This window comes from Capra hircus, chromosome 11, assembly GCF_001704415.2.
Source record: "Capra hircus breed San Clemente chromosome 11, ASM170441v1, whole genome shotgun sequence".
Classification (NCBI taxonomy): Eukaryota; Metazoa; Chordata; class Mammalia; order Artiodactyla; family Bovidae; genus Capra; species Capra hircus.
In genome coordinates, this window is record NC_030818.1 from 49,108,170 (window position 1) to 49,126,635 (window position 18,466).

At 51.9% G+C, this 18,466-nt stretch overlaps 1 protein-coding gene across 4 annotated transcripts; it reads left to right on the forward strand.

The window, feature by feature from the left end:
• Window positions 380-18,466, forward strand: CAPG (capping actin protein, gelsolin like). 4 transcript variants are annotated; one of them, XM_018055383.1, is made up of 10 exons: window positions 380-454; window positions 9,856-9,891; window positions 10,053-10,225; window positions 10,324-10,478; window positions 10,697-10,864; window positions 12,657-12,806; window positions 13,119-13,211; window positions 14,104-14,236; window positions 17,135-17,223; window positions 18,280-18,466. In XM_018055383.1, the coding sequence occupies exons 2-10, from the start codon at window positions 9,869-9,871 to the stop codon at window positions 18,343-18,345; spliced, it is 1,050 nt and encodes a 349-aa protein (XP_017910872.1). In that variant the 5' UTR covers window positions 380-454; window positions 9,856-9,868; the 3' UTR covers window positions 18,346-18,466. The 4 variants fall into 4 exon arrangements, with proteins under 4 accessions (XP_017910872.1, XP_017910873.1, XP_017910871.1 ...); XM_018055384.1 differs by having other exon boundaries at window positions 10,056-10,225; window positions 18,280-18,453; XM_018055382.1 differs by lacking the exon at window positions 380-454 and adding an exon at window positions 3,340-3,486.

Consider the following 18,466-nt stretch of genomic DNA (forward strand, 5'->3'; position numbering starts at 1 on the left):
TTCAGTTCCTGGTGGGGAAGTAAGATCCCAAATGCAGTGCGGGGCGGGGGGAGGAGGGGGTTGGGCGGTGTGTGTGGTGGAATAAATAAATAAAAGATTTTAAAGCACGGAGTACAAAGCAGGCACTAAAGGAGAAGTAGCTATTCCAGCTTAATCCAGCTCAAGGATCTAACAGTTGAATGGGATGTGAACACAGTCTTGCACTGACCAAGTTTACCACACAGTAATGTTAGTTTTTCCCTAATACCAGCCCAAATTCTCAGTCCCTCTCGGTGCCGAGCCTCCACCGGAGGGATGACTGCGAGGGGCTCGGCCCTCCCCTCTGACTCACTCGGGTAGGCGGGGATGCTTCCAGCCTTTCACGTCGGGGGCAGGGGCGGGGGTTGGGCTGGGGCCTGGGAGCAAAGGAGGGGAGGGCAGCAGTACCCGGAGCGAGCCAGCGAGGCGCAGACAGGCAAGTAGCGCTTGGGGTCTGACCAGCAGGCGCCTGAGTTCCCCCTGGAGGCTCCTGAGGGGCTCAGCTGGTCACGGGGCAGCCTGCTCCCCGCTCTTTTCTTAGGGGTGCACCCGCGTGTCTAATCACTTCTCCTCCTTTCCCCTAAGGAGGGGCGGGAGGGAGCAGGCGTGCTCAAGAAATGTTTATTTTACTCCATTTGGGACCAACTGAGCATCTCTCACTGGGAGACTGGAGAGGGAGGAGAAATATGAGTCTGTTAAAAAGAAGTTTTAGTGTTTGGTTACCAGATAATGTCAGTAATAGCAGTGTGTACTGTTAGACTTCCGAGGCTTGAGACTCCTAAATTCTCTTAAACGACCTGCTCTTTTGTTTCCTTGTTAGTTTGTTTCCTTGTTAGTTTGCAAACCCTCCTCCGCCCTCCTCCGTGATGGGGCCACCTTTTTTTCAGCCAGGTGAGGCTCCAGTGTAGAAAGAGAGCAGTGAGTTGGATTCATCCTTGTGCCCTTGGTCACTGAGGAGTCTAGAGCCCCAAAGCCACTCAGGTTCTGCCCTGGTGCACACCGGAGTGGACCAGCCTTGCTGGGGTGGGGTTCTAGAAGGGCGACAATGGAAAGTCAAACCCCAGGAGTGATCTGAGGTTTAACTTCCCATTCCTCTGCTAAATTGTGAACTGGGGGAGGAGGCAGGGGGATTGCTTCCAGAGATCCTGGGCGCATGAACTGAGGCCCCGGGATAAATTCTCTGTTGGCCAGAGAAAGCCATCTAGGTTTATTGAGCATCTATTATTTGTTTAGTTGTTGAATAGTCGATCGGTCATGTCTGAATCTTTTGCGAATCCATGGACTGCAGCCTGCCAGGCTTCTCTGTCCATGGGTTCTCCCAGGCAAGGATACTGGAGTGGTTGCCATTCCCCTTCTCCGAGGGATCTTCCCAACCCAGGGGTCCAACCTGCTTCTCCTGCAAGTCTCCTGCATTGCAGTCGGATTCTTTTACCACCGAGCCACCATCTATCATTTGCTTGTTAATTACACCATCTCATTTAATCTGCTTGTTTATCTTCATGCCCATTTTACAGATAGGGCACAGGGAGGCTACAGAAAGTTAAGTCACTTGCAAGAGGAAGCAGTTGTGGTTCAGTTGCTCAGTCATATCTGACTCTGCGATTCCATGGACTGCAGCCTGCCAGAAAGATGAAGCAGAATCAATAGTAATCAAACTGTTCAATCTTTCCATTACATCAGACCCTCTTTTTAAGGACCTGGAGACACTCAGGTACCAACCAGCTAGAGTTTGTGTTCTTTGAAGAGAACATTTAACTTCTCATCTTGTTCCAGTCCAGAAATTCTAACATGTGGATTGATTCTGTTCCACTGCCACTCCCTGGATGGGGCCCTGAAGGCTGAATCTTATCTCAAACAAGTCTGTTGATTAGCCCTGGGCCAAGCCTGGCCTATATCTTGGGGAGATGGGCCAGAGTCCTGGGCTGAAAGGCCCTTGACTTCCTTCTGGAGCGTGTACAGATTCTAGCTGCATCCTCCCATGCAGATTTAGGAGGGCATGGAAGCTTCTTCCCTTGCTCTACCTGCCTCCCGCTGTGTGATCGTGGGCCAGTCATTGTGCTCTCAGGGTCCCCCTAGCCTCCTCTGGAAAGCAAACAAGCTAGCTGGACAGACTAGCTCCAGGGCCTTATGATGTATTGAAGGCAAGAGGGCCTCTGGGTAGAGCCAGAACCATGATTCTTTTTATTGCTGTCCTTCAGAGCGCCTGAGGCTGAGAATGTGATAGTCAACCTCTGGGAATGAGAAGCTGAGCAAGGGTGGACTCTAGAGGCACCCAGCATGCGCTAGTGTGTGCTAACTCAGGTCCGTCTCTGTGCCACCCTGTGGACTGGAGCACACCAGGCTCCTCTGTCCATGGGATTCTCCAAGACGAGAATACTGAAGTGGGCTGCTATGCCTTCCTCTAGGGGATATTCCCGACCCCGCATCTCTTATGTCTCCTGCATTGGCAAGTGGGTTCTTTACCACTAGTGCCACCTGGGAAGGCTTAGTGAGCACAGGGCATTACAGACCATTCATTATCCTAACTTGCACCCTTAGAATTACTATTGACTTGTTAGGAATTTGACCAGGGATCTAAGCACTCGGTTAAGAGAGATTCAGATTCAGTGCTTGTTCCCAGGGTCTGCATGCGTGCTGAGTCGATTCAGTCCTGTTCCATTCTGTGGGACCCCATGGACTGTAGTCTGCTAGGTTCCTCTGTCTATGGAATTCTCCAGGCAAGAGTGCTGGAGTGGGTTGCCATGCCCTCCTCCAGGGGATCTTCCCTACCCAGGGATTGAACCCTCATCTCTTTTGTCTCCTGCATTGACAGATGGGTTTGTTACCACTAGAGCCAGTTAGAAAACCAGCATGCAGAACATCGCTAAGTCTGTGTCACCCACCTCTGCCATTCCCTGGGAACTGAGCTTCAACGACTACAACAACAAAAGTTAAATGTAGTCATTCAGGCAAGGAGAAAGACAAGCCAGGGAGGAGGAAAAAGTGACGCCGAGGCAGTGACCCTACCCAGGAAATGTGACTAATTCAGCTGAAGCCAGGGCCAGGCAGTCATGCCTGCCCCAGGCTGGTAAGCGGGGGAATGTGGCCAGTCTCGGCTTTCCTGTGGTTTTCCCTGCAGGCCCCAGACTCAGAGCTGCTAGCCCTGCCCTGCTGCAGCTAGCGGAGGCCGCTGTGATGGGGAGGCTTGGAGCTGGGGTGGGTTTCCAGTCCCGGGCAGTGACGGGTGGGTCTCTGAAGAGCCAGCCTGGCCGCAGTGTAGCTCTCCTCCGTCAGGCCCTGCCTGGCTGCCCAGCACAGTCCACCCCTTCCTGTGGAGGATGGTCCTCAGCGCTAGCTGGGGCAGGAGCCCAGGGGTGGGGCTGATGGGTGGGGCCACCTGGAGGAAGAGCTGAGGGAAGTGAGAGACTGAGCCGGGGCTAGAGGAGCCTGAAAAGCTAAAGTAGGAGGAAGCAGAGCTGCGCGGAACAGGTGAAAGTGGAGGAAGGCCGAGGGAGATTTGGTGTGGGGTGGGCTGGCCGGGACTCTCTTAGGTGGGCAGATGAGGGCAGACACAGAGACTCACGTTTCTGGAAGCCGCTTTGTCCAGGACTGGTATGCCCCCTCCCCCAACACACACACAGACACTGCTGTCCTGTCCAGTCGCTGGAGCCTTGTGGCTTCCCTAGGTGGGATAAGGGACTCCTGGACCACAGCTTGTCCTGGCTTGTGGAGAGGTGGTGTGTGACCTACTAAAAGAGGCCACCACACCGAGTGAGCTGACCAGACTCCTGAAGGCCCTCAGCCAGCCCAGAGGTGCATTCAGCTTTGATGATACTTGTTCCTAAGACAGGATAGTGTTGTGACAGCAGATGGGTGGGCTGGAATGCGGGAGGGGGCAGGCCTAGCATTTGAATCCAGACCAAACTATGCCTCAGGGTTCATTATTTTTGCAAATTTAAGAAGAACTCTGATGGGGATCTGGCCAGCTGCCTAGGGTAGGGTACAGGGAGGCGAAGGTGGAGCCCGGAAAGAGTGGGTGTGCGTGCATGGCCAGTCATGTCGGACTCTTTGCGACCCCATGGACTGTAGCTGGCCAGGCTCCTCTGTCCATGGGATTTTCCAGGCAAGAACACTGAAGTGGGTTGTCATTTCCTCCTCCAGATGATTCTCCAAACCCAGGGATTGAACCCACGTCTCTTGCATCTCCTGCATTGGCAGGCGGATTCTTTACCAGCTATGCCACCAGTTTGCACCTGGGAAAGGGTGGGAGTCCTGCTTGGTGTCTGGGGAGGGAGCACTGACTGAGGATCCCCAGGTGAGGCTTCTAGACCCTGCAGCTCCTGTGAAAACCCAGGTTCCCGGCTGGGAATAGCTGGTGTCATCTCTAGTGTTGACACTCACCCCTGATTCTTTCTTGGGGAGAGGGGTAGGAGCTGTTGGCATTTCACACCTAAGGACAAACGATGAAGGGACCTGTTGGGAATCAGTGGAATCAGAATCTGAGAAGGGTGCAGACAGCATCGAGCACCTGTCATCTTTACAGCTGACAGGCATTGCTGGAAAGGTCTGCATAACCAACTCCCCCACTCCCAGTGTGTCCTCAAAGGCCAGCTCCTTCCTAAGTCAGGACCTTGGGACACCCAGCAGGGCACCCATCCTCCCCTCCATCCCTGGCCCCTGATTTCTGCCTCCAGGGCTGCTCCTCCCTATTGAAATCCTGGGTTATCTCTTAGGCTCCATCTGGTCTAATCATTGGAGCTCAACAAGTCCAGTTAATCCTGAGTGCCTGCAGGCTACTGGGCACAGCCTGAGGTTCCAGGCAAAATACGGTTCCTTCCTGAAAGGCCATTATAGTCAAGTCAGGGAGATAGCCAGGCCTGTAATTCAGCACGCTGTGGCAGAGTGAGAAAAATAAAAGGTTTTAACATAAGTATAGAAGCGGCTCCCCTGTGAGGTGGTGAGTTCCCCACCAGGAGAGGTATTCAAGAAGAAAATGGTGAGGGATGTAGGGATTTCTGTGCTGTGCTCATGTCTGGGTATGTGTTGGGAGGCAGATCTGGAGTGTGTGTGTGTGTGTGTGTGTGTGTGTGTGTGTGTGTGTGTGTATGTGTGTGTATGCTAGTCTTTCAGTCTTGTCCAACTCTTTGTGACCCCATGGACTGTAGTGCACCAGGCTTCTCTGTCCATGGAATTCTCCAGGTAAGAATACTAGAGTGGGTAGCCATTTCCTTCTCCAGGGGATCTACCAGATCCAGGGATCAAACCGGGGTCTCCTGCCTTGCAGGCAGATTCTTTACTGTCTGAGCCACAAGGAAACCCGAGTTATTAAATAAAGCTCCTTCTAATGCTGACATCTGATTCTGTGACATTCCGCACCTAGGGGAAGTTTTATGTGGTCCTCTGGAAGTGATGGCTTCCTGCTTCACAGCCCATTCTCTAGAGACCATGAGACTTGAGGGTTGTTCTTCATTTCTAGCCCCCTTCCCAATGCCCAGTTCCCAGCATAGACCTAGAATGGAACTGAATAGACCTTGTCATGGGCTGCTTGAGGAATGCAGAAGTGCCGGGCGTGTCCCCTGCTCTACCTGAGACACGGAGCTATCAGGTCATACTCTAAGACAGCCTGGGAGCAGGAAGAAGGTGAGAACTCCCAGAGAAGGACAAAGCCGCCACATGACAGCTGAGGCTTGAAATGGGTCCGGAGGAGTGGCGGGGCTTTGATGGTCCTAAGGGTTGGGGTTTGCACTAGGGAAGCTGAGGGGCTGTGGGCTTGGGCAGAGGGGTTGTGGGGAGAGGATGAGTGACAGGCCAATGTTAGTGGGCATTTGGTGGAGGCCAGGGAGCAGTGTTAGAGTCACCCGGAACTTCTCTAGCACTGATACTCCGGCTCCACCCTGGAGAGTCTGGTTTTAACTGGCCTGGACATGGGGATTAAAAAAAAAAAAAATCTGGATGACTCTAATATGCAGGCAGATAGAGATGCTGTTCTGGACACAGTTAACTGGCAGAATCAGAACCACCTGGGACATAGTTCAAATGCCGATGTCCCACTCCAGACCCATGGAATCAAGTCTCCAGGCCTGGGCTTTGAAGTTTTTGTAAGATCCCAACATAGTTCTTCTTTAATGCAGGAGCTGCAAGAGACATGGGTTCAATCCCTGGGTGGGGAAGATCCCCTGGAGGAGGGCATGGCAACCCACTCCAGTATTCTTGCCTGGAGAATCCCATGGACAGAGAAGCCTGGTGTGCTACTATCCATAAGGTCGCAAAGAGTCAAATGTGAATGAAGTGACTTAGCACAACGCACTTGAAACGTAATTCTAATGGGTGGCCAGGCTAGAAAGCCAGAGGGATGAGGGGCAGGCAGCCAGCCCCTCTCAACAATACGCTGCGATGGCTCTCGGAGGCTGGCAGCCCCACGTATGGTCAGCCTGCTGTTGAGTTATGGCCTGAGCTCTTAGTTCAGGAACAACAACAACAAAAAATAGCTGGCAAATGAGCACGCAATTTCTGTCCCTGAGCTCTACCCACCCTGGCTTGTGTTTGGGGGCGGCCACCTCACCGCTTGGGGCCTGAGTCACAGGCTGAGCTGTCCGTTGCAGGGGATGTGGGCACAGCATGTGATTCTCTGTGGGATTGAGAATCATTGACGTTTCCTCCCCCAAACCTCCCCTCACTGCCTGCCCTGCTCCCTTGGGGAAGTGTGATTAAAAAAAAATGCCTTCAGCTGTGTTTTGAGTAGGGCTTCCCTGGCGGCTCAGTGGTAAAGAATCTGTCTGCCAGTACAGGAGCCCTAGGAGACATGGCTTCCATCCCTGGATGGGGAAGATCCCCTGGAGTAGGAAACGGCAGCCCACTCCAGTATTCTTGCCTGGAGAATCCCCATGGACTGAGAAGCCTGGTGGGCTAGAGTCCATGGGGCTGCAGAGTTGGACATGACTCAGCATGCACGTACTATGTTGTAAATTAGGAAAGAAAAGCAAAGTCATTAGTCACATGGTATTTTACACCCATGGCCACTGCTCCTATTTCTTTTTCATTTCCTATTCAGACTCCGCACCCTCTGCTCTCCCTAAAAGTTCTCTTTGCACTTCCTGCTTCCCCAGCCCACCAAGAGTCTCCTAATGGTGACTTTCAACCCTGAAATTCTCCAGGTCCTTCTCTTGCACCACTGGGGCTCCCTGTTCAGTCGAAAAGCATAAATTGTGTGACAGATAACATTTAAAAGATAACATTTTAAAAATTTTGTTTATGTATTTATTGGCTACACTGGGTCCTTGTTGCTGCGTGCAGGCTTTCTCTAAGTTGCAGAGTTGGAGCTACTCTCTAGTTGCGATGCTCAGGCTTATCTTGTTACGGAGCACAGGTTCTGGGGCACTCAGTAGTTGTCGCTCCCAGGCTTTAGAGCGTAGTCTCAGTAGTTGGGTCCCACGGGCTTAGTTGCCCTGCGACATGTGAGATCTTCCTAGACCAGGGATTGAACGTGTGTCGCCCGCATTGGCCAGCGGACTCTCAACCACTGGACCACCAGGGACATCCAGAAGACAATATTTTTAAAAATACTTGTCTTGAGCATTTTTTTTTCCCCAAATAACTTTTGTCCATAAAAGGTTGCTCTACAGAAGAAAGATGATATTCGTCAGCCTGGTATTTGAGGGATGCTGGACATATAGAAGTGATAGCTGATGCCTGAGAATGGAGGAAATTCCCCAGGTAGGGAGTTTAGAATTCGAGAAGGTGCTAAGTCTAATGTTAGCTGTAGGTTTTTCTGTTTTTTCTGAGATTTTTTTTGTTCAATTTTGGTAGATGCCTTTTATTAGGCTAAGGACATTCCCTTCTGGAAATTCCCTGGCGGACTAATTGCTAAGACTGTGCTCCCATTGCAGGGATAAGACTGGTTAAGACTGGGCTTCCCTTGTGGCTTAGCTGGTAAAAAATTCACCTGCAATGCAGGAGACCTGGGTTCAGTCCCTGAGTTGGGAAGATCCCCTGGAGAAGGAAAGGCTACCCACTCCAGTAGTCTGGCTTGGAAAATTCCATGGACTATACAGTCTGTGGAGTCGCAAGAGTCGGACACAACTGAGCGACTTTCACTTTCTTTCCCATTGCAGGGGGCATGCATTTGATCCCTGGTTGGGGAGCTAAGATCCCACGTGCCCCACAGCATGCCCCCCCCCCAAAAAAAGAGGAAATTCCCTTCTATTCCTAGTTTGCTGAAAGCTTTTTTTATTTTTACTTATTTTTTTTGAAAGCTTTTTTAAAATCAGAAATGGATGTAGAATTTTTCTAAGTGGTCTTTATAGAGATGATTTTATGTTTGTTTATATGGCTTGTCAATAGGGTGGATTACATTGATTTTCAGATGTTAAACCAACTTTGCATTTCTGGAGTAAACCCTGTTTAGTCATAGTGTTTCATCTTTCTATATATTTCTGAATTCTGTGTGCTAAAATTTTGTCAGGTTTTTTCTTGTGTTCATGGGGGATCTTGGTCTAATTTCCTTTTCTATAATATTTGTATCTAATTTTGTTACATCAGGAAAATGGTGGCAGCATGGTATGGATTGTGAAGGATTGGCATTATGCCTTCCTTAAGTTTTTGGTAGAATTTATCTGTACTTGAAATTTGGGGGTGGGTAGTTTTAAAGTACCATTTCAGTTTCTTTTGGGATTCTCTAATAGCTCAGTTGGTAAAGAATCCACCTGCAATTCAGGAGACCCCAGTTTGATTCCTGGGTCGGGAAGATCCACTGAAGAAGGGATAGGCTACCCACTCCAGTATTCTTGGGCTTCCCTTGTGGCTCAGCTGGTAAAGAGTCTGCCTGCAATGCAGGAGACTTGGGTTCAATCCCTGGGTTGGGAAAATCCCCCGGAGAAGGGAAAGGCTACCCACTCCAGTATTCTGGCATGGAGAATTCCATGGACTATAAAGTCCATGGGGTCACAAAGAGTTGGACACGACTGAGTGACTTGCACTTTCACTTAAGTTTCTTTAGTAGATATTAGAACCCTTCAAATAATCTATTTCTTCTTTTTTTAAAAAAATTATTTACTTTTTGGCTGTGCTGAGTTTTAGTTGCGGCATGTGGAATCTTTAGTTTTGCATGTGGGATCTAGTTCCCTGACCGGGGATAGAACCCGGGCCCCCTGTATTGGGAGCACAGAGCCTCAGCCGCTGGACCACCAGGGAAGTCCTTCTACTTCTTGTTGAGTGAACCTGCACAATTTGTGTCCTTCAAAGACTTTGCCCATTTCGTACAAGTTGTTGACTATATTGGCATACAGTTTTCGTGATATTCTCTTTATCCTTTTAATACCTGTAGGATCTGTAGTGGTGGTCATCTCTCTTGTTTCTGTATTGGAAATTTGTGTCTTTTCTTTTACTTAATCAATTTGTCAAAAGGGTCATCAGTTTTTTCGATGTTTGCAAAACCCAGCTTCATTGATTTTCTCTATTTTTTTGGTTTCCTATCCATTGACTCTAAGTTATTGATTTTAGACTTTTCAAATATAAGCCGTTATTGCTTAGAGAAGCATATCCCAGCCTCATGCAATGCCCAGAATTAGGACTCCTGTCTAGAAGCAGAAGAGGTCACAGCAAGGGGAAGACCCCAGCCAAGGAGCCCAAGACCTGGCTTTGGGTAGCCACTCACTAGTCACTATGTCACTTGGGACTTAGACTCTGAGCCTCCGTTTCTTTGCCAGAGTAATGGAACCAGGCAAATAAATCTGCTCTTGGAGATGAATTAGTTGATGAACAATGAAGCACTTGGCCTCTGGGAAGGACCTCCCCAGATCAGCATGAAGGCTGGTACTCATGACATTTGTAATCCTAATGGCTTTGATTCTGTCTTTGCAGATCCAGAAACAGCATGTACTCACCCATCCCCCAGAGGTAGGCTGTGCACCCCTTCCCCTTTCACCCCTCTCCTCTTCACTTCCAAGGGCAGCCCCTCCTCTCCCCCACACCGCAGTCCCCAGGCCTGCCCCAGGTCTCTCTGCTTGTCTCCACTACATATGGGCCTTGGCCTTCACCAACTCGCTTCCCTCCCGCAGCAGCTCTCCGTTCCCACCGACCGTGAAGCTCCCTGGCCTGCACATATGGAGGGTGGAGAAGCTGAAGCCAGTGCCGGTGGCCCCTGAGAACTATGGCATTTTCTTCTCGGGAGACTCCTACCTGGTGCTGCATAATGGCCCAGAAGAGCTCTCCCACCTGCACCTGTGGATCGGTAAGGGAGAGAGCTGGGAGGACTGGTGGTGGGGGGTGCTGGCCCAGGCAGGGCGTGGGGCTGGCCTAGGTCTCACCGGCAACCTCCCCCCACCCCAGGCCAGCAGTCATCCCGGGACGAGCAGGGGGCCTGCGCCATGCTGGCTGTGCACCTCAACACCCTGCTTGGAGAGCGGCCCGTGCAGCACCGAGAGTCACAGGGCAATGAGTCTGACCTCTTCATGAGCTACTTCCCCCGCGGCCTCAAGTACCAGGTCAGAACCCACTGCCCACACCCCGTCCTGTGGCTTCTCCTTGAGCTCCCCTTCCCGCTGGTCATGACCCTGCAAAAGGCCCAAGGCCACTCAGGGCTGGGGCCTCCCCCAACCTGGTTCCTGTTTGCCTGCTTTCCTTCTTGCCCAGTGGGAGGGGGCATGCGGTGCTGAGGGGAGGGGACGGCGGGGCCCACTCAGGCTGGCCATCCGGGCTGCAGGAAGGCGGCGTGGAGTCGGCGTTTCACAAGACCTCCCCGGGAACCGCCCCGGCCGCCGTCAAGAAACTCTACCAGGTGAAGGGCAAGAAGAACATTCGTGCCACCGAGCGGGTGCTGAGCTGGGACAGTTTCAACACCGGGGACTGCTTCATCCTGGACCTGGGCCAGGTAGGTGGGCAAGGCTGACTGAGCACGCACTCATGTTGACAGTGTGTGTGTCTTCTTTCTTTTTTATGCCTGTGCTGCGTCTTAGTTGTGGCATCAGGGATCTAGTTCCCTGGCCAGGGATTGAACCTGGGGCCCCCTGTGTTGGGAGCCCGGAGTTTTAACCATTGGACTGCCAAGGAAGTCACTGGTTTTGTTGTTTTTTTTTTTCAGTCACACTGTGCACACAGCCTGTAGGATCTTAGTTCCCCAACCAGGGATTGAAATGAGGGCCACAGCAGTGAAAGTGCTGAGTCCTAAGCACTGGACCACCGGGGAACTCCTTGGTGCTGTTTTAAAGGACAGGGACTAGGAAGCCAGAGCAGAGGGAGAGGGGCTGAGAAGCTGTAAGCCCATTCCAAGTGGGGTCACTGTGGCTGTTAGCAGACATCCCTGTATTTGTTCGGACGGAAACCTCCCTCTGCTGTCCAGTCTTGGCCTCTAACACTGAGTCTGCTCTCTAATGCTCCTGGAACCTCTGAAGCTCTGAGTTAGCTGCTTCCCATCCCCTGCGTTAATCAGTTCATTCATCTCTTCCCTTGGTGAATCTATGGCACCCGCTCTGAGCCAGCATGTGTGCATGCTAAGTCGCTCCAGTCGTGTCCAACTCTTTGTGACCCCGTGAACTGTACCCCGCCAGGCTCCTCTGTCCATGGTATTCTCCAGGCAAGAATACTGGAGTGGGTTGCCATGCCCTTCTCCAGGGGATCTTCCTGACCCAAGGATTGAACCCACATCTCATATGTCTCCTGCATCGGCAGGCAGGTTCTTTACCACTAGCGCCACCTGGGGACCACAAGTTGCTGGCCCAGGGCAGGCAGCCAAGGCCGGGTCTGTCACTGGCTGTATTTTAACCCATGACAGGACGTGATGAGGGTCCTCTTAGGAGCAGTGGGATGGGCTGGGGGAGCTTATGGCAGTGAGGGGCCTTCTAGGTCAAGCCACTGCCCCAGGAAAGTGCCATTTGACTAGACTAGGGGAAACGCCATTCCAGGGGAAGGTGATGGGTGAGCTGAGGCACTGAGCGGGAGGGCAGAGACAGGCCTGCCGACAGCCAGGAAGGAGGCAGCCTGACTTGGACGCGGGGGGGGGGGACAGGACCAGTGGGAGTGGAAAGTGCCAAGGAGCTGCGACAGGGCAGGAGGAGATTGAGTCTTTGAGGGTCTGGACTGCACCTGTCGTGCTAAAGATTTGGAACAGGAAGAGGAACCTGGATGCTGTTTAGGAGGACTGGAAGCAGTGAGATGGAGGCAGGGGACCTGCTCAGTAGAGGTGATGAAGGCCATGCCTGGCGAGCGCACAGAGGCATCTGAGATTCTGGGCCCAGGGATGCCACTCACCTGTTCACCCGTTAACCCTTTCATTCGCTCATTCACCCAGTTCGTTCATGCCATAACTGTTTATTCTGGGCCGAAAGATGTGTCTGTTTCTGTTTGGCACTGAGCATACAGCAGTGGGTCAAATCATGCTAAACAAAACAAAACCCTCATGCCCTAATGAGGCTTACTTTCTAGTTAGGGAAAACAGGTTAGAAATAAGATAAAGATGTTTCAATATATGACACAAGTGATGTGGGAAAAATGAAGCCTGGGAGATGGAGGTGTGGGGCCGAGAAAGGCTCTCGCAGAGACAGTCATTCTTGTCCCCAGGGGCCTTGCTTCTCTTGCCTTCTTGCTTGTCTTTGACCATCTTGCCTCAGTTCTGCAGAGGACAGGATGCACGTGGCTCTAACCTGAGCCTCCCCACTTCCTTCCAGAACATCTTTGCCTGGTGTGGTGCAAAGTCCAACATACTGGAGCGGAACAAGGCACGGGACCTGGCGCTGGCCATCCGGGACAGCGAGCGGCAGGGCAAGGCCCACGTGGAGATCATCACCGATGGGGAGGAGCCTGCCGACATGATCCAGGTTGAGAGACGTGGGGGTAGCTGGAGGGTGGCCTCTGCTTGAGGCCACTGAAGGAGGCAGTGATCACAGCAGGAGGGCTGTAGGGGCATCTGGGGCCCTGCTTAGGGCTTGGCTGGCTCATCAGATGCCTTGGTGGGACTCAGAGTCAAGTACCTCTTGGGATGGAGGGACTGGTATCCAGGGACCGAGCCCTCCCCAGCTCTGCCCGGCGCCTTTGTGCAGACGTGGGTGTAGGGGTGGGAGGGAGGGGGTGGCTGGACATGATAGGTGCCCAGGAATCCCTGGAAACGTGGCCTGCCCTCGTCCCTGCAGGTCTTGGGTCCCAAACCCTCTCTGAAGGAGGGTAACCCTGAGGAAGACCTCACAGCTGACCGGACAAATGCACAGGCCGCAGCTCTGTATAAGGTGGGTGTCCCGGGCCTGCCCTGGGACCAGGCAGGGGTGTGATCTTGATGCTTGTGGGGCTGAGAGGAGAGGAGAAAGCAGCGGGCAGGTGGGGCCAGGCTCCAGGGTGGTTTATCAGGGCGTGGAGTGAGGGGAGGATGGGAAGTGAATGGATGCTCGGCCCTCCTGGGGAGGTGAATGTCACTTCCCTTCCAGCCCATTCTTAGATACGGAGGTTTGAAGCAAGCCAATGCTGAACTTTACTGTTTTGTTTTTAATATTTATTTATTTATCATTTATTTGGCTGTGTTGGGTCTTAGTTGTGGTGCCCAGGCTTCTCTAGTTGCAGGCTTCTTTTTGGGCTCAGTTGTCCCATGGCCTGTGTGATCTTAGTTCCCCAACCAGGGGTCGAACCTGCATCCCCTGCATTGCACACTGAAAAGAAGTGTTAGTTGCTCAGTCATGTGGACTGTAGCCCGCCAGGCTCCTCTGTCCATGGAATTCTCCAGGCAAGAGCACTGAAGTGGGTAGCCATTCCCGTCTCCAGGGGATCTTCCCGACCCAGGGACTGAACCCAGGTCTTCTCCATTACAGGCAGATTCTTTACCATCTGAGCCACCAGGGAAGTCCCTGAACTGTACCTTTTTTGCATTCTTTGCATTTCCTTGTTAATTTGGAGTCTAATTAATTTCCACAGATTCAGGGGCTCTGGGAGGCGGTGACTGAGGCTGAAGTGGGGGTGGGGGTTGTCTGGGATTTGCCTATCAGCTGTCAGTTCTTCCCCTACCTCCAGTCTGCTGTTCAGCCTGGGGTGGTGGGTGGGACCGCTACTGGAGGGGTCTGCTCCTCGGTGGAGATCAGAGCTTTGAACTGCGGGAAGGAGGGTAACGCGGCACTGCCCACTCTCCCCCAGGTCTCTGACGCCACTGGACAGATGAACCTGACCAAGCTGGCCGATTCCAGCCCCTTCGCCCTTGAGCTGCTGATACCTGACGACTGCTTTGTGCTGGACAACGGACTCTGTGGCAAGATCTACATCTGGAAGGGTGCGAGTGGCTTCTCCACACCAGCCTGAGGCCCCTGTGGCCACTCTAACCAGGAAGTCTTCCCACGGGAGGGCTCAGCCAGCCCATAGACACCTGGCTGAGTGAGCCTCCGTGTCTGACGGTTAATTCCTGGCAAGGGTTCTGCACCTCCAGCCCACCTCTGAATCACCCGAGGGCCCTGTTAAGACCCAGAGCGAACCACACCCCTGAGACTCTGATTCTCAAGGTCTGGGCTTTCCAGGTGGTGCTAGTGATAAAAAACCCACCTGGCAATGCAGGAGACATAAGAGATGCAGCTTCAATCCCTGGATAGGGAAGATCCCCTGGAGGAGGGCAGGGTAACCCACTCCAGTATTCTTGCCTGGAGAATTCTATGGACAGAGGAGCCTGGAGGTCTACAGTCCATGGGATTGGGGAGAGTTGGACACTGAAGTGGCTTAGCACGCATGAGACTTTGCAGGCTCTGGGAACCATTTATCAGGTTCCCAGGTCTTGCTGCTGACTTTGTGTTGAGGACCACTTGCCACAGAGCTCTCCTAGGCCTCAGTGCCACTGGGACCCCTGCTTCTGCCTGTCTGCCTTGACTGTGACCAATTCTAGATATGAAATCTCACCTTATGCACTGGGTAGCAAACTGGTGGGGCTTGTTTTCCAAGAGGTCGTATTGGCTGGAAATGAACACTCTTGGGCAGAAGCCTGTTTGCTAGATCAGACTCTGAAAATATTGTAACAAAGCTCCGAGTCTGTGAGTAATTCTCTGTGCTTGTCTTTTCTTGCTCTCCCTCCCACCACCCCGCCGCTGTGCTGGGTCTTTGTTGCTGCATGCCTTTCTCTAGTTGCGGTGAGCAGAGGCTTACTCTTCGTTTGATGCTTGAGTTTCTCACTGTGGTGGCTTCTCTTGTGGAGCACAGGCTTTAGGTAGATAGGCTTCAGTAGTTGCCTCTCGTGGTTGTGGCGCATGGGTTTGCTCTGAGGCATATGGAATCTTCCCAGAGCAGGGATCAGACCTGTGTCCCCTGCCTTGGCAGCTGGATTCTTATCCACTGTAACACCAGCTAAGTTCTGTGTCTTTTCTTGTTCGTGAATGTGTCTCAACTGTCCAGATTATAAACCTCTTGAATGGAATCACATTCTCTAGTGCCTTGACGATATAGCATTTGCTCAGTAAATATTTGTGACATGAACCAGGGCCAGGAGAAATTTCCAGCCAGGAGGATGGAGAAGTGTTAGGTGTTGTAACTTGGCAGCTACTAGGCTTGCCTCAGGGAAGGACCAGGAGTGGCAAGCTGCAGGGCAGGTTTCTAAGAGGTGGGGAGGATGGTAGGGGGTGGGGAGGATTGTGTTGCTGGGGCTGTATTTGCATGCCAGGCTTCCTTGTCCTTTACCATCTCCAGGAGTTTGCTCAAACTCATGTCCATTGAGTCAGTGATGCCATCCAACCATCTCATCCTCTAGCATCAGCGTCTTTTCCGATGAATCATCTCTTTGCATCAGGTGCCCAAAGTATTGGAGCTTCAGCTTCAGCATCAGTCCTTCGAAAGAATATTCAGGGTTGATTTTCTTTAGGATTAACTGGTTTGATCTGGTTTGGAAGTGTCTTTAGCCCCAAGCAAAGAATGGAGAAACCAGTGGGAGAAACAGGAAACTTAGGAGCTGGGAAGAGAAGCATCAGGCAATCACAGAGGAAGGATATAGCACATTCATCTCAGATATATTGTGACCAACCTAGATAGCATATTCAAAAACAGAGACATTACTTTGCTGACGAAGGTCCGTCTAGTCAAGGCTATGGTTTTTCCAGTAGTCATGTATGGATGTGAGAGTTGGACTGTGAAGAAGGCTGAGCGCTGAAAAATTGATGCTTTTGAACTGTGGTGTTGGAGAAGACTCTGGAGAGTCCCTTGGACTGCAAGGAGATCCAACCAGTCCATTCTAAAGTAGATCAGCCCTGGGATTTCTTTGGAAGGAATGATGCTAAAGCTGAAACTCCAGTACTTTGGCCACCTCATGAGAAGAGTTGACTCATTGGAAAAGACTTTGATGCTGGGAGGGATTGAGGGCAGGAGGAGAAGGGGACGACCGAGGATGAGATGGCTGGATGGCATCACTGACTCGATGGACATGAATCTGAGTGAACTCCGGGAGTTGGTGATGGACAGGGAGGCCTGGCGTGCTGCGATTCATGGGGTCGCAAAGAGTCGGACCCGACTGAGCGACTGAACTGAACTGAACTAGAGTTTTAATAGCCTGGCTGAGGAGCCAACCACAGTTGAAAACATTTTTTCCTTGGAAAAATTCCTCCAGGTGGAGCAGGGTTTGGTTAAAGGCAAGAAGGGAGGGCACTACTGCTGTTCCTTTTTACTGACTCTTAGTTGGTATAACCATCAGGCTGATGTTGGCATCTAGCTTTACAGTAAATCATGCCCCTTTTTTCTGTCCAATTTAATTTTGCAAGAAAGGCTTGATAACAGTACAGTCGACAAACTCAAAAGGCGAGGGGCCCTGGAGAGGGAGAGAGGGGCCTGAGTGTCTCATTCGAGGGCGACATTAGTGCTCCCTGAATATCCCTGGGGCCCTGGCCCGAGGAGAAGACTTTGATGATTGGAGCGGGCAGAGGGCAGTCTTCATCTGGAGCTGTGAGTTGGGAGAGGCTGACTTCTCACTGAGCCCCCTCAGGGTGTTCTTAGCACCTCCTGGTCCATTTATTTTAAGAGTGCTAGCTATCCTGTGCGTGTGTGTGCTCAGTTATGCCTGACTCTTTGTGACCCTGTGGACTGTGTAGCCCACCGGGCTCCTCTGTCCCTGGAATTTGGACCTCCTTAAATCTCCTCGAGACAAATGGGATGTGGGCTAGAGAGGGTCCCTGCTCTTTTAAAATTTCTCCTCCTTATGATCCAGGGCGCAAAGCTAATGAGAAGGAGCGGCAGGCGGCCCTCCAAGTGGCCGAGGACTTTATCACCCGCATGCGGTACGCCCCAAACACTCAGGTGAGGAGCCCTCCCTGTGCCAGCACACCCTCTTCCTAGGACTCTTCCCTGGGCCCCTGCCCCTTGGACTGGACAAGAAGGGTGAGAAAGCCCCAGGCACAGTCAGGAGCAGTCAGGCCTCCCCTCGCGGAAAGACCCAGTGGGAAGGCCCTTGTCAGTCCTTCAGAGTTTTACAGTACATGTTATTTTATTTCTTTTTAAAAAAAACTTGTTAATGTACTTTTTTAAAAAAGATTTTTTACAATTTGTTTTTAATTGGAGGATAATTGCTTTTCAGTGTTGTGTTGGTTTCTGCCGTATGACAGTGTGAATCAGCCCTAAGTATACATATGTCCCCTTGAATCTCTGTCTCCCTCCCACCCTCTGCCCCGCACCCTCCCCACCCCGGCCCCCGCACTCCATCCTACCCGCCTAGGTTGTCACGGAGCCCAGGCTGAGCTCCCTGGGTTATACAGTGACTTCCCACCAGCTATTCTTACACGAGGTAGTATATGTATGTCAATGCTACTCTCTCAATTTGTCCCAGCCTCTCCTGTCCCTGCTGTGTCCACAAGTCTGCTCTCTCCGTCTGTATCTCTATTCCTGCTCTTTAAATAGATTCATCAATTTCATTTTTCTAGATTCCATATATGTGCGTTATTATACTGCATTTGTTTTTCTCTCACTTCACCCTGTATAACAGGCTCTAAGTTCATCCACCTCACTAGCACTGATTCAAATGTGTTCCCTTTCATGACTGAGTAATATTCCACAATACGTGTTCTTTTCTAAGAGGATGATGGGCAGCGCTCCCCTGGGAGCCCAGCTAGCCGGGTGTGCCTCTGGATGACTCATGTGGCTCCTCTGGACCTCGGTTTCTAGCTAGTTCTGCCCCTTCTCACTGTTTTCTCAGCCCATGTCCCTGTAATCTTTCTTGTCTCTTGGCTTACCTGGAAGAGCATCACTGGCTGGAAGGCCTGTGGACTCGGGCCTGGTGCCCAGCACCCTCCTCCCTGGCTCTGGAAGAGGCAGAGGTGGCAGCCTTGCGAGCCAGACTCTCCCCTGCTGTCCCTACAGGTGGAGATTCTGCCCCAGGGCCGCGAGAGTGCCATCTTCAAGCAATTCTTCAAGGACTGGAAGTGAGGGCGGGCGTCTCCCTGCCCCTACCTCCTACTCACTTGCTCCTCCTCTGGCCTCCTGTGCTGAGGTGCCCCTGCCCATGGTCAATAAAGGAGACCAGTGCTTTTCTTGCTCTTTGGCTGCA

What these genes read in the sequence shown, in the direction of transcription:
- CAPG (XM_018055383.1), top strand. Translation starts at nt 9,869, where the DNA reads ATGTACTCACCCATCCCCCAGAG. An exon ending in TACTCACCCATCCCCCAGAG is followed by an intron (nt 9,892 to 10,052) that starts GTAGGCTGTGCA and finishes TCCCTCCCGCAG; the next exon opens with CAGCTCTCCGTTCCCACCGA. An exon ending in CAAGATCTACATCTGGAAGG is followed by an intron (nt 14,237 to 17,134) that starts GTGCGAGTGGCT and finishes CTTATGATCCAG; the next exon opens with GGCGCAAAGCTAATGAGAAG.